Source organism: Anguilla anguilla, chromosome 9 (assembly GCF_013347855.1).
Source record: "Anguilla anguilla isolate fAngAng1 chromosome 9, fAngAng1.pri, whole genome shotgun sequence".
Lineage (NCBI taxonomy): Eukaryota > Metazoa > Chordata > Actinopteri > Anguilliformes > Anguillidae > Anguilla > Anguilla anguilla.
The window spans coordinates 34,972,481-34,984,983 of NC_049209.1; the positions used below are offsets into that span (position 1 = coordinate 34,972,481).

The 12,503-nt window shown below is 45.3% G+C and overlaps 1 protein-coding gene across 4 annotated transcripts; it reads right to left on the reverse strand.

The window, feature by feature from the left end:
• Positions 1–1,739: 1,739 nt before the first annotated feature.
• On the reverse strand, positions 1,740–10,273 carry LOC118236339 (protein FAM53C-like). Of its 4 annotated transcripts, none has more exons than XM_035434623.1 (7): positions 9,983–10,273; positions 9,047–9,098; positions 8,165–8,204; positions 6,883–7,177; positions 6,319–6,376; positions 4,087–4,967; positions 1,740–2,419 (listed from the first exon to the last, which is right to left on the reverse strand). In XM_035434623.1, exons 4-7 carry the CDS (start codon positions 6,961–6,963, stop codon positions 2,117–2,119), a joined length of 1,323 nt encoding a protein of 440 aa, XP_035290514.1. In that variant the 5' UTR covers positions 6,964–7,177; positions 8,165–8,204; positions 9,047–9,098; positions 9,983–10,273; the 3' UTR covers positions 1,740–2,116. The 4 variants fall into 4 exon arrangements, with proteins under 4 accessions (XP_035290514.1, XP_035290511.1, XP_035290510.1 ...); XM_035434620.1 differs by lacking the exon at positions 8,165–8,204 and having other exon boundaries at positions 9,983–10,050; positions 10,231–10,254; XM_035434619.1 differs by lacking the exon at positions 8,165–8,204.
• Positions 10,274–12,503: the final 2,230 nt, after the last annotated feature.

Consider the following 12,503-nt stretch of genomic DNA (forward strand, 5'->3'; position numbering starts at 1 on the left):
CTGTCAAGTTTACACGTATCTAGGTTTTTCATTGGCCCTCATTGTTACACGTCAATGTGAAACATGAATTCATGAACAAAATGGATTCAAATATTGCCTTAAGTTACTGTTTAATTGTGACGGTAACCCTAACAACACGACCCTTAGATATAAGACGTCTACAGCTAATTAGCGGCGTGAATACATACATTCGGATTATACTAATAAATAATTAGGCAAACACTTATGATGTTGCCTAGCATGTAAACCATCTTGTAAGCTAGTTTGCTAGGTACTGCTAGATGTGTTACATTTCAGAACAATTCAATTTATTGTGTAGTTTAGCAAAAAATCCACTAGAGGTCATCCATCACCGGAGGGACCTTTTTTCATCAATAAGTAAATCCCTAGAGGAAGTAGTTAGTGGTTGGTGGTAGAGGGTGGGTGGGTGTCCAGTTTACCGTGGGAAAGAGAAATGCGCAAACTCAATTTATATGTGAATGCATAAATTTGTATGCTGAAGATCACAGGTCCCCAACCGTGGGGTCTTCCGGGTTCATTGAAAATCATCAATTAATTCAGATCTAAGAAACCAAGCAAGGTGAAAAAACTGCAATTAACTTGTTAATTGACCATTTAAGTACCAAGTAAAAGAAAGAATCTGATCATGTGCCTCTCCAGGACCAGGGCTGGGGACTCTTGCTGTACACTCAGTATTACCTGATTTCCTTCACTGTAATTCCAGTTCGCTGTGTTGAGCCAGATGTATAAACTGCATTGCTCATTCGTGGCCTGAACAGAAAGGCCACCAGATTCTCCAAGTAAGCATAAAGGAGAAAACAAGACCAGGTTAAAACCTAGTATATGGCTGGAGTTAACACACATGATTCGGCCAACCATTGGTGTAACTTCATCACTCAGTCAGTCAGTCAGACATTCACGTTTGTAGGGCTGGCCTCGCTGTTGCGGTCCAGCCAAAAATAAAGACTCAAAATACCCACGTTCTGAAAAACTCATCACAGAACAGTTTTTTCCTTGTAAAATAATCTCCAATAAACTTTTATTTGTACACAAACTGCATTAGAGGAAATTGTCATCTTGTAACACATACAATAATAATAATAATAATAATAATAATAATAAAAACATATCTAAAAGACAGCAATAACTCGCCAAGTCTCCCAGCTGATATCTTCACACACACAAAATAACTTGTTTTAAACAAATCATCGCTGTACAATACAATATTACATTGTGCCCTTCAAAATACAACTGCAACATGTCTAAATTTTCCAACACAGTGCATCAATCATCCAGTTTCATCTTTTTTTTCCAGAATTTTGAGTTGTATAGACTTGAATAGTATTATGAAAACAACTGAAGAGTAAAATATAACTTAAAAAAACAGCTACATATTTCATTTGTAGTAGTATTGATTCAGTAGAAAAAAATCTGGTGTGTTGTTAAGGCTTATGCTTCAAATGGATTTCGATGAGATGGCAGAAATAACTGCAGAGAAAAAAGTGCAATGATATACTGCCGTTTTGTTTAAAAAAAAAAAAGGAAACGAAAAAAAAAAAAACACTGAACTCATTTACCATCCAAGAAAGAACTTTCTTACTGCCGAGAAAGGACACGACACGGAGAAGAGGAAATAGAATGCCAGTGACCAGTTGCATGAAGCCACCCAAGTCGTCTCCAGTTTCCCTCGTCCGCCTTAGTGTTCCCTAGACAACCCACCCCTGACCCCCCGCCCCCCCTGACCCCCCCACCACGGTGTGGGAACAGCTGTGCTGTCCCGCGCTCACGTTATGTAACACTTATGGGTCTTTTAGCAACTGATCTCAGGTCCTGGAATGTCATCCACTGGCGGGACTGTGTCCGTGGCTACCTGCAGTAATTAATTCTCATAGTTTTTATTATTATGATGACGTTTATTGTAATTATTATTATAATTATCCATGTTGATGATGTGGACGCGTCCCTGCTGGGGACCCCCGGGAGGGCAGCTGTGTTCCTGAGAGCCACTCCTGTAGGGGCTGCAGGGCAGGGGGTGTGGGGGGGGGGGCAGTGGGGGAGTCGCTGAATGCTGGCAATGGATGGGGGAATAGGATTCCCAGTTATTCTTTTTTTTTAATCAATTCTCCTCTATGAGGGTCAAGTCCAGTTCTGTACAATCCCTCTCGAAGACACTCTGCTGAGCCCCCTCGCCGTCGCTCTTCGACTCTCGTTCTTCCTCCTCTTCTTCATCATCCTCCTCCTCCTCTTCCTCCTCCTCCTCACTCTCGCTCAGGGGTCCGATGCTGGACCTCCCCAGCCCCTCCGCGGGGGAAACGGAGCCCCGGAAGTCTCCCAAAAAGGGCTCCAGGCCCATGAACACGTCTCCCCCGCAGCCCAGACGGCCCCTCTCCAGCCAGCTCAGGGCCTCCCCACTGCGGGTCTGCAGGGAGGAGGGGGAGAGAGAGAGAGAGAGGGAGGAGAGAGAGAGAGAGAGAGAGAGAGAGAGAGAGAGTGAGGAGGAGAGAGAGGGAGAGACAATAGTATAAATTGTAAGTATAAAGTACAATTTAAACAATTAAATAAAACAATTAAATAAAAAAATAAAAGACATTCTTTAATGTTGTCGTTTGCTCTTTATTTTAAAGAAGGTATCAGTTCAGGTACTGTTTAGGCACCGGCCAAAGTATTGTTTTAGCATCGATATCGGCAAAATATAAACAATACCCATCCCTAGATATCCGTGGCTTCTAGATTTGAAGTTCTCGTTGCATTCTGATGCAACAATCACTGCTCGCTACAACCTACTCTTCAAAGAGTTAAAGTAATGGACTAATAATAGCAGCTCACATACAGCCCTCCTCCATGTGACATATGGTCCCTTTCCGCTCACCACCGCATTCATATCCAGACGTGCAATAATGCACTGAATGAGAGCACGCACGAAGCCACAAAAACACGTCTGGTAAAAACGTCATCGCACAACCGCAGGAAAGAGCAGACAAAGATCTAGTTTCCTCTGTGTGCCACATGTAGGCCTGCACAGCATGTTAATGCAACCACACTTAACAGACATAAAGGTGATGCATGCTAGCTGTTTGCACGCATGCATGCACACACACACAGCCTTCATAGTACCAATATAAGAGTCAGCCTTTGTTTCCCACAGTGGAAGGTACTGGCAGAAAGCTGGATTCAAACACAGCTAACAGCCCCTGTACACATATATATGGTGAACAGGCACCAGCTATGTTTGACCAACATTAGGAAACTGAAACTTATGGCCACAAGCACTGTTGAGCCAGAGACTGCTAATGCTAATGCTAATGGTAAAACAGGGAAAATGGCTGACTATCTTCCCTCAGGATTCTACACACTATGTTGGCACAGGGACTGGTGGTGTGGCTGTGCTCTTCTGTGAGGTGAAACGCTGGACACGGGAGCCATGTCGTATGCTGCATCGCTCAAACTGGCTGCCAGGAGACTAGCCTGTTCTGCCTCTGGTCCAAAGGCCCTTTCTGTGGGAGTCTCTTACTCACACATACTCACTCACTGCCTCACTCAGTCACTCATTTATTCTTTCTGAATGAAGCACTGAATGAACTGCGGGAGCTACTGAGTGAGGCAGCGAGTGAATGTGAGACTGAGTGAGTGAATGAATGTGAGACTGAGTGAGTGAGCGAATGTGAGACTGAGTGAGCGAGTGAATGTGAGACTGAGTGAGTGAGCGAATGTGAGACTGAGTGAGCGAGTGAATGTGAGACTGAGTGAGCGAGTGAATGTGAGACTGAGTGAGTGAATGTGAGACTGAGTGAGCGAGTGAATGTGAGACTGAGTGAGTGAATGAATGTGAGACTGAGTGAGTGAATGTGAGACTGAGTGAGCGAGTGAATGTGAGACTGAGTGAGTGAGTGAATGTGAGACTGAGTGAGCGAGTGAATGTGAGACTGAGTGAGTGAATGTGAGACTGAGTGAGCGAGTGAATGTGAGACTTATTGCCTTCCTTCCATGACAGCAGAGATGTACCTAAATAAAGTCCCTAGTTGGAAATGCCTTCCTCTCTCTCCCCCCCCCCCAACCCCTAAACCCCCTCTCTCCTCTCAGCCCCACCTGGGTCATCTTGATAAAGTCGAGGCCGGGCCGCGCGCGGGGCAGGGTGTCCGGGTCGCGACGGCGCTTCAGGCCCGGTTTCCGCAGCAGCAGGTCGCAGGGTTGCGAGTGACAGCGCGGGAGCTGCAGGGGCGTGGCCCGGCGCAGCGAGGACGGCGTGCTGCAGGCTGAGGACGGCGACGGCGGCACTGCCACGGGCGGGGCCCAGGGCTGCGGCGGCGCGGGGGGCGGCGGCGGGGGCAGGAAGTGGGCGGCGGCCTCCCGTATGTGCACGGGCGACAGCGAGAAGCGCCGGTGGGGGTGGTGCGGTGGCGGGCGCAGCGGGGAAGGGGAGGAGGAGCAGGAGGAGGAGGAGGGGGCGGGGAAGAAGCAGCAGCAGCCCCCCCCGCCCCCGCCCACCGCGCCCACGTCTGGCGGGTCCCAGGGGAAGGCCCAGGGGAGGGGGGACTCCGGGGAGAGCGCCAGGCTGCAGAAGGTGGGGCTGGAGGAGGACTGGCCCGACGAGTTGAGGGAGGAGCTCGGGGGGGCGCCCCGCAGCGGGCAGGACCCCCCCGCCCCGCCCCCGCTGTGGCATCGGCGCTTCACCGGGGTCCAGATCCGGGACGCGCTGGGCCGCCAAGTGTAGCGGCACCGGGACAGGTCCTCCGGAACCGACAGCGAGCGGCAGTGGCGTTTGGGGGGCGGCGGTGGGGGAGGGGGTGCCCCGGGGAGAGACAGGTTCGTCGCCGAGGTGCTGGGGACCAGGGCCCGGTCCGGGGCATCCCCCTCGGGGAAGGGCAGCGCGGGGGGGCCCAGGGGGACCGGCCCGGGGGGGAAGCTGGAACTTAGCACCCCCTGGAGGCTGGGCTTGGAAGGAGGGCACAGCTGCCAATAGCTACTCTCTGTGGAGACAGAGCAAGACACCATTTCAGCCATACTCACTCCCAGGAAAATAGGGTTCTTTGGCTTGTCTCCAAAGGGAAATCTTTTTTAGTTCCTTGTAGAACACTCTATGCTTGATGGGGAAAAAGTGAAAGCTCCAAGATTGTCACACAAAATGGCTCAAAGTACCATTGAACTAGACAGGGTTCCTCTATGGAGACACAGAGGAGTTTTTTGGAACCCTTTCTTCTGAGAGTGCAGTATAAGAGTAAGAGTCATGGGGGTAAACTGTGAAAAGTAGAGGGAGCTGTAGCAAAGCCAAGACCCATGTTTTCCTTATCCCTCCAAAGGCACCATACGGAACAATCCTCTAAATGAAACACAGTCACTTCCCGGGGTAAAATGAACCGTTCAGTGGTCAAATTTAAACGTTACTAAATAGTCGCCGTGACCGCGCAGTTTGACGGCCGCGGTCTTCAGCGGTGAAGCCGCTCCCTCAGTCAGGCGGACGGAGGGGCGTGGCCGCTTCCTCCGACCGCTGCCGAACATTCCTGCCTCAGACGGACGGAATCGGCGCTTTTGGGTCGATCGCGGGGGGAGATATAAAGTTGACTTGTGACCGCAGAGTTCAAGGTTCAGATCCCAGGTGGCGCTCAGCTGTGCCCTGGAGCAAAGCACTAGACCTCAACTGGTACAGGACATATATCTTGGAAAATATGTGCGCTATGCAAGTCACCCTGGAAAGCAAAAAAAAAAAAAAAAAAAAAAGGCCCAACTGAACTGCTGCAGAGTTTCACAGACAAGCTGAGGTAGGAGCTGTCTTAGTGTGAGAGTGAAGAAGGATGGTGTGGCTTTACACTGCTGCACTGTGCAGGGGGTTCGGGGGAGGGGGGGGGGGGGGCTCCTTTAAAGGTCGGTTAAAGGTCAAAAGATGAGTAATGAGATAAACCTGAAACATCAGTGCACCCCCTCCGCACCCCTCTGAGGGTCCTGGCTTGTTTAGCCCCTGTGAGACCCCACCTCGGCTTGTACCACAGGGGTGGTGCATTATCAGCCAAGACCAGGCTGCGCTAGCACGTTAGCACGTTAGCAATAACTCACACAGAAGAGTTAGGGTGGGGGCAGGGACAACTAAGTTACTGGAAACCCAGAGAGGGACCAGCATGCAGGGGCAGCAGTGTGGAGTGACTGTTAAAGAGCTGCAATTTCAAACTGGTATTTGCCAGTTCAGATCCGGGAAGAGGTATTGCTAGTGACGTCTTATGATGCTTAATCTGAACCCTGTTAGGAAATAACCAGCCATATGTATAGAGAATGTGCGGTGACAGGGCGGAAGAAAACGGCTGTGTTTGAGTCACCGTGGAAACTAACCTGGCATCAATCCATATGTAGGCCAGCAGATTCCAGGACTGGGTGGCTCTGGCAGAGGCTGAAAGACAGGCATTCAATGGGAGGACAAAAAAAAAACAAAAAAACAAAAAAAACGGGTCATTACCTCAGACCTAACTCCTTTTTTAACCTTTATTTTACCACATGGGTCAAATGAGAACTGAATTCTCTTTTACAGTAAGGACCTGGGAGCCTACACAGTTAGAAACTGTGACAACAAACCGTAGTTGGGGGTGATTGGGTGACAATCCTATGTAGGGGGTGACTGAGTGACAACCTGATGCAGGAAGTTATTGGGTGACAAACCAATGCTATCGGTGACTGACTGACATTCACAAAGTGACACCTTCATTTGACCTTAACCTGGGACCAGCACCCCAATGCACTAATTGAGGAAAAGCTACTAGTAGGGCCAGCAGTTCACTTTAAACACAGACACCTAGTACACAAACATCTGAAAGAAACATGTAAAAAGCTGCAAACGTGAACAACCAGAAGAGTAATCGGTCATTAACGAAGACAGACGCACAGGCAGGAAATGCTCACCAGGTAAAGAGAGAAGGACCCGAGGTGGGCGTGGCCGCTGAGACTCTGTTTCCGCAGTTGTTCGGTGATGAGCGTTACCATGGCAAGGCGACGAAGAGCTGGGGAGGAGGGGGGTGGGGGAGGCGGAGGGGACGGGGAGAGAGAAGGGGAGGGGGAGGGGGAGGGAGGGGAGCGTGCGTCCGTCTGTCCGTCCGGCTGCGAGCGCCACACTGGCTCGGTCTCCTGCAGTCCCCCACTAGGGTAGGCCACCTCGCCCGCCCTTAGAGAGAATCGAGCACTCCCATCATCACCTCATCTGTGGAAGAATTAGACAGAGGAATAATCCCCAAGTGTGAGAGAATCACACACACTAGAAGCAATTATAATTTCTATATTATTATTATTATTGTTATTGTTATTATCATCATTATCCTACAGCTATTGTATTTGTCATTCACTAGATTCTTCTGATAATAATAATTGTATTATTATTATTATAGCACTTATTATTATAACACAGAAATTGTCTCCTTGTTTGTCATGCACAGTAATAACCATCTTATGTTTGAAAGAGATCTCAACCTTTCTGTGAGAGAATTAGACACAGTAATTATCATATTATCTGTGAGAATTAAATACCTGGCAATAATTTTAAAAAAGCAGACAGTAATAATCACCTTGCCTATGAGAGAATGGAAGATGCAGTGCATCAACTAATCGGGGCTGCCATTCATCTGCAATGGTGATTATTACTGCCTGTCATTCTCCAGATGGAAGTGATTATTACAGCATCTGTAATTCTCATTCTCATCATCTGTGAGAATCACAGGCATGGTATTTTTCCATTCATCTGTGAGAATTACAGAAGCAGTAACAATCACCACAGTGTGATCATAATGCAGTAACAATCACCTGGTCACAGAATCACAGATGCAGAATCGCATTGCCTAGGTAATTAAACACAGCAATTAATTGTCTTCTCTTTCTGACACTCCTTGATATTGGTGGTCCTAAAGCCAGGTAAAGGTTATTTACCTGGCCTGGAGAATTCCAAGCTCACAGCTTATTTATATATTTATTCATTTATTTGTTTGACAGGGGCATTGGGTAGGCACTTGGCTGTCCCAGAATTAGCCATCAGGGGAAGGACTAGACTTGTAAGACACTGGTCCCACCCCCAATGTTCCAGTCCTAAGTGCTACCACATGTCCACACATTTGGACCTGCTGATCACCTACAAGTCCTAAAGCTGACTCCCACACCTCCCTCTGCTGCCAGAGACCCCACACTCGCTCTCACTCACCTGTGAAAACATGCGCTGGGGCCAAAGGCTAACCTAAACACTGGGGAAAGTCCTTTTTCAGTGAAAAGGAATGCATCAAAGATCTCTTAACATATAACGGTCTTCACTTTGCGCTATGCAATGGAAAGGGTGGCTGAATTCAATCTAACCTCTGTGCTTTGACAATAACTTCTTGGCAAAATTTCATTTTACTGTTGCAGTTGTTATTGCTTTTTTAAGTGAATGTTTATTTTTGAAACCACTTTTGCAGCCACAATGTTGTCTTTGACATGCAAGAAAATGTTTAAAGTTTAACCCAATCCCAATTAATATTTTGGTTAAACGGAATCTGGACAAAGGCACCCGTTTTATGCCAAGGCAAACTAATTTATTGGAACTGGCCGGACATTATAGCTACAAAAAAATGTGTGCCTCTGAAAATCAATATGTCCGGGTGTTAAGGTGAAACTACCAGCAAAAACCATATCCAACCTTTGCTCTGTTCTCGGGTCTATGGAATGTACGGAAGGCAGCTGTCAGCGATAAAACACTAAGCTGAGTCCACAAAGACAAAAACTTCGCTTCACGCACACTAGTCTGCCTCAACTATAAAGCAAGCTACTGTGGTGTGGTGTCAGCCAACTTGCAGCTGGAGATCTACGGCTTATAAAAACTCGGTGACATCACCGTGTCTCAACCCTGCGCCATGTGACAAAACTGTTAAGATTTAAAACTGCTTCCCTCCAATTATTATCAGTGGATAGCGCTAGCCGAGAATCAGATATTAATGCAGACTAAAGACAGTATTAATTCAACTCCCAATTAAATAAGATAACATATTAACGTATCGTGGCAAGCTACTTGTTTTACGCTACAGTTCTGACCTAAGAAAATATCACTTACCGAGACTGACCGCTTGAACCAAAGTGGAATCCTGTTCCTCTCGCCCGTTGCCCTAGAAACGAAGGGGGAAAAGAGGGATGAAGAGAAATATGGGAGGGGTGGAGGTGTGTGTAAGGTTTAGGAATTTAGATGTTTGTAATCTAGCAAAGGATAACCTAAATGTGAAACCAACGAAATGTATTACCAGTAGCTGACTAGCTAGCTGGCGCTAGCCACCGAGTTAATGTCAATAACGTGCTATTTATAGCCGGGCGCCTTACTGTACGCATTAGCCATCTATGTCTAACATAATATAACTGGCTAGATATCCATGGCATAAGGCATAGTATATTTAGCCATACGGGCAGCGAGCTAGCTCACTGGCTAACGTCAAATTAACATTTATTCAACGTTACCACTTAGATACTTAGCCAGAATAAATCCATACAGTTTTCCTTAATAAGCAAACGAGGTTTGCAATATTGTGCATAATAAAATGCAGCGCGATGGTTAGCAGGAAAGGCTTAGACTGGATCGCGAGCAAGTGAACTGTATAGCTAAAGCTAACGCGACAAAATGAATAACAGGCGGCATACAGTATGCGTCCACATGCCCAAGAGTAATAAATAATATTACCTATTCCGTGTCGTTTCGCATTGTCTACTACAAGGTAGATAGCTTGCATAAGCTATATGACCATTTACCCAGCTAACATCACCTAGCTGGCTAACCATAACACCCGTATTAGAATTGACATTCAAAACGAATGGGCAAGCTAGCTGGCTAACGGTACACAACTGTTACAATCAGCATCATTCAACGACATAAACGCGAGTAAAAATAAGCGATATATGCTGTTAAATCGGCAGCTAGATAGCTAGACGTGTTTCAATTAATTTATTAATTTTTCAGTTATTTGTGTTATCGTCAGTATTTCTGCAAGCTCGTGCTACCTACCCGACGAGTCTCCTTAGCAACCACGAGCTGCGCAGGGCTCTTCCAGGCCGTGCAACTGTGCTTAAATACTAGAGAGGGATAAACCAATTGGAGGTGAATATGTCTAGTTTGCTAGCCACAACAAGGATTTTTGATGTTATAACTCATTAACTGCAAAGCATGCTCGCAAACCTATATATGACTAGATATCTGTTACAAATTATGATGTGGAATTTTCTTTTCTAATTCAATAGATCATTTAATCTTACTGGTTGCTGGCTGGCGAGACAGAATGCACACCATCGCCCATAAAAAGAAAAAAAAAACATTCACACGCCCTTAAGCGATAGGGGATTCATAAAAAACATTGGCGGGCGAGGGGGATTATTAAGCGACATTCTGGTAAACAATTTAAAACCATATATTTTATGTCGTAAATGTCGTATTCACTGGCACACATATAAATAAATCGTTAGTTATATCAATTCGTTTCCACATCAATAGCCACGATTTTCAAAAAATATCAATGAAATAGAACGCATGTCTCTGCTATGGGAAAATAATTCGGTCACTGAACCGCATCGCTATTTGAGCCTAACAACAATTTAGGAACGATGGGAAGTGTAGTTTCCAAATTACACTAACACTGGGTAGTTTATCGTCCAAAAAACGAACGAGATTAATACGCTATCCAAAGCAACCCATGGCAATATGTGTGACAATATGTGAATATTAATACTGGCCTAGTATTATTGATTCTGCAGATGACTGCTTAAACCGTTGAAGAGTAGGTTTTCTGGAATGTTTTTTATTTATTTACTCTTTAGAAGTCAGTGTTCTAGAACCCAATTGCTTTCAGTTACCTGTAGTGATTGTAACATCAGCACTAGAATGTTCAGTTAAGAACATTCTAATCACATATTTGTGATCTAGCACCTTAAAGTGTTAAAAATGACCTTTGATGTATGAATTTTAATCACACTGACCAAGACCTAAGTTTTGGTGCAACCACATCTGACTCTTACTTTAGGTGGCAATGATTGCCTAGTAACATTGTGTTGTTTAATGAGTTTTTAAAAATGTTTTTCAAAATGTCAAGTCAGTGTTCTAGAACTCAATTTCTTTCTATTACCAGTAGTGTTACATCAGAATTATAATGTTCAGTGAAGTTCATTCTAATCACATACTGTATTGTTTGTGTGTTACACCTTAAAATAAAGCTGGTGCCAAAATGATAAACATTTTATATACAGAAATTTTTATTTTTAATTTTTACATGTAACCCTAATATATGCCATGTACATATAGTCCAAGCATTGGCGTAGATTCCGGAGGACGCAGGGGATACGTCCCCCTCAATATTTAGAACACGTGCATTTCCCCCCCCCCCCCCCCCCCCCCCCCAATAAAAACTGAATTTTGTGTTTTCCTTTACGTAAATAAAGACATTTCCACCATAAATTGATGCAGAAACGGCACAAATTGGTGCAAAAAATTCACCAGAATGCGGGAAATGAAGTGTTTGACGCTCAAAATTTCCTGGGGGAGGATCCCTAGAACCCCCGTTAATGTGTCCCCCCCCCCCCCCCCCCCCCCCCCCCAATGTTCAAACAAAACCTACGCCACTGAGCCCAAGTTTATTAAAAACAAAAAGGTTTATTCATGCTGAGAACAGGCACAGCGCTGGTGCCCTGAGCTGTCATATTACATGTTCCTGTGTAGGATCCTTTACACATTGCATCGCTAATTCACTTGTCTCCAAATGGCCACACAAAGGAGTACAGGATCTTGTAAAACAATAAATAACATCTCTGCTGGTGCAAGAGCTGTGAAACACACTGCGCTCACAGCTGGCCTGATTGGGGACCACCCCAGCAGAAGCCAAACATTGTAGTATTACAGATTCGTAACAGACCCAGGGGCTGACCCCATATTCTTAACACTGCACGTCTATCTCACTCTCACTGAAGCCAGAACATTCCAAGTTGCATGTATCATCAGCAGCCAATGACAATGCTGTAGCAATGGATGTTCTGTACTGTAATATAGTGACCGAACGTCCTGTTACGAACTGTCATTACCTGCAGTTATGAAAACAGAAAGAATTTATGAACGTTTTAAACGGAATCTGATGTAATAACATTATATATAAGACTACATACACTATTGAAGACTGAAGATTTAACAATTAAGAAAGCATTACGGCCCTTCCTATTCCCACGCCCTAGCACTCTTTTCTTATGTCATTTCTTTATGATTGTTATAGCATGCTTTGTGGTTTTATTTGAATGTTAGTTGTGTGAATATATGATTTGGGTTCTTTGTTGGCAAGTTGCATATAGTTCTTTAATGAAAATTACAGACCAGAAAAATTTCTGGTCTTGGAATGTTTTTTAGACTGGTCTGACACTGCTGCTCACAAAACTTAACTTAAAGTCACACTTAAAATAAAATAAATAATAATAATAATATATTATTGTTATTATTATTATTATTATTATTATTATTCATGAGTATGTCCTGAAAACATCCACCAGTAGGT

Excerpts from the sequence above, each read along its gene's own strand:
- LOC118236339 (XM_035434619.1), bottom strand. The coding sequence starts at position 6,963 with ATGGTAACGCTCATCACCGAACAACTGCGGAAACAGAGTCTCAGCGGC. Across the intron at positions 6,377-6,882 it reads GGTCCTTCTCTCTTTACCTG|CCTCTGCCAGAGCCACCCAG; the intron begins GTGAGCATTTCC and ends CCTGTCTTTCAG. Across the intron at positions 2,420-4,086 it reads ACTTTATCAAGATGACCCAG|ACCCGCAGTGGGGAGGCCCT; the intron begins GTGGGGCTGAGA and ends TCCTCCCTGCAG.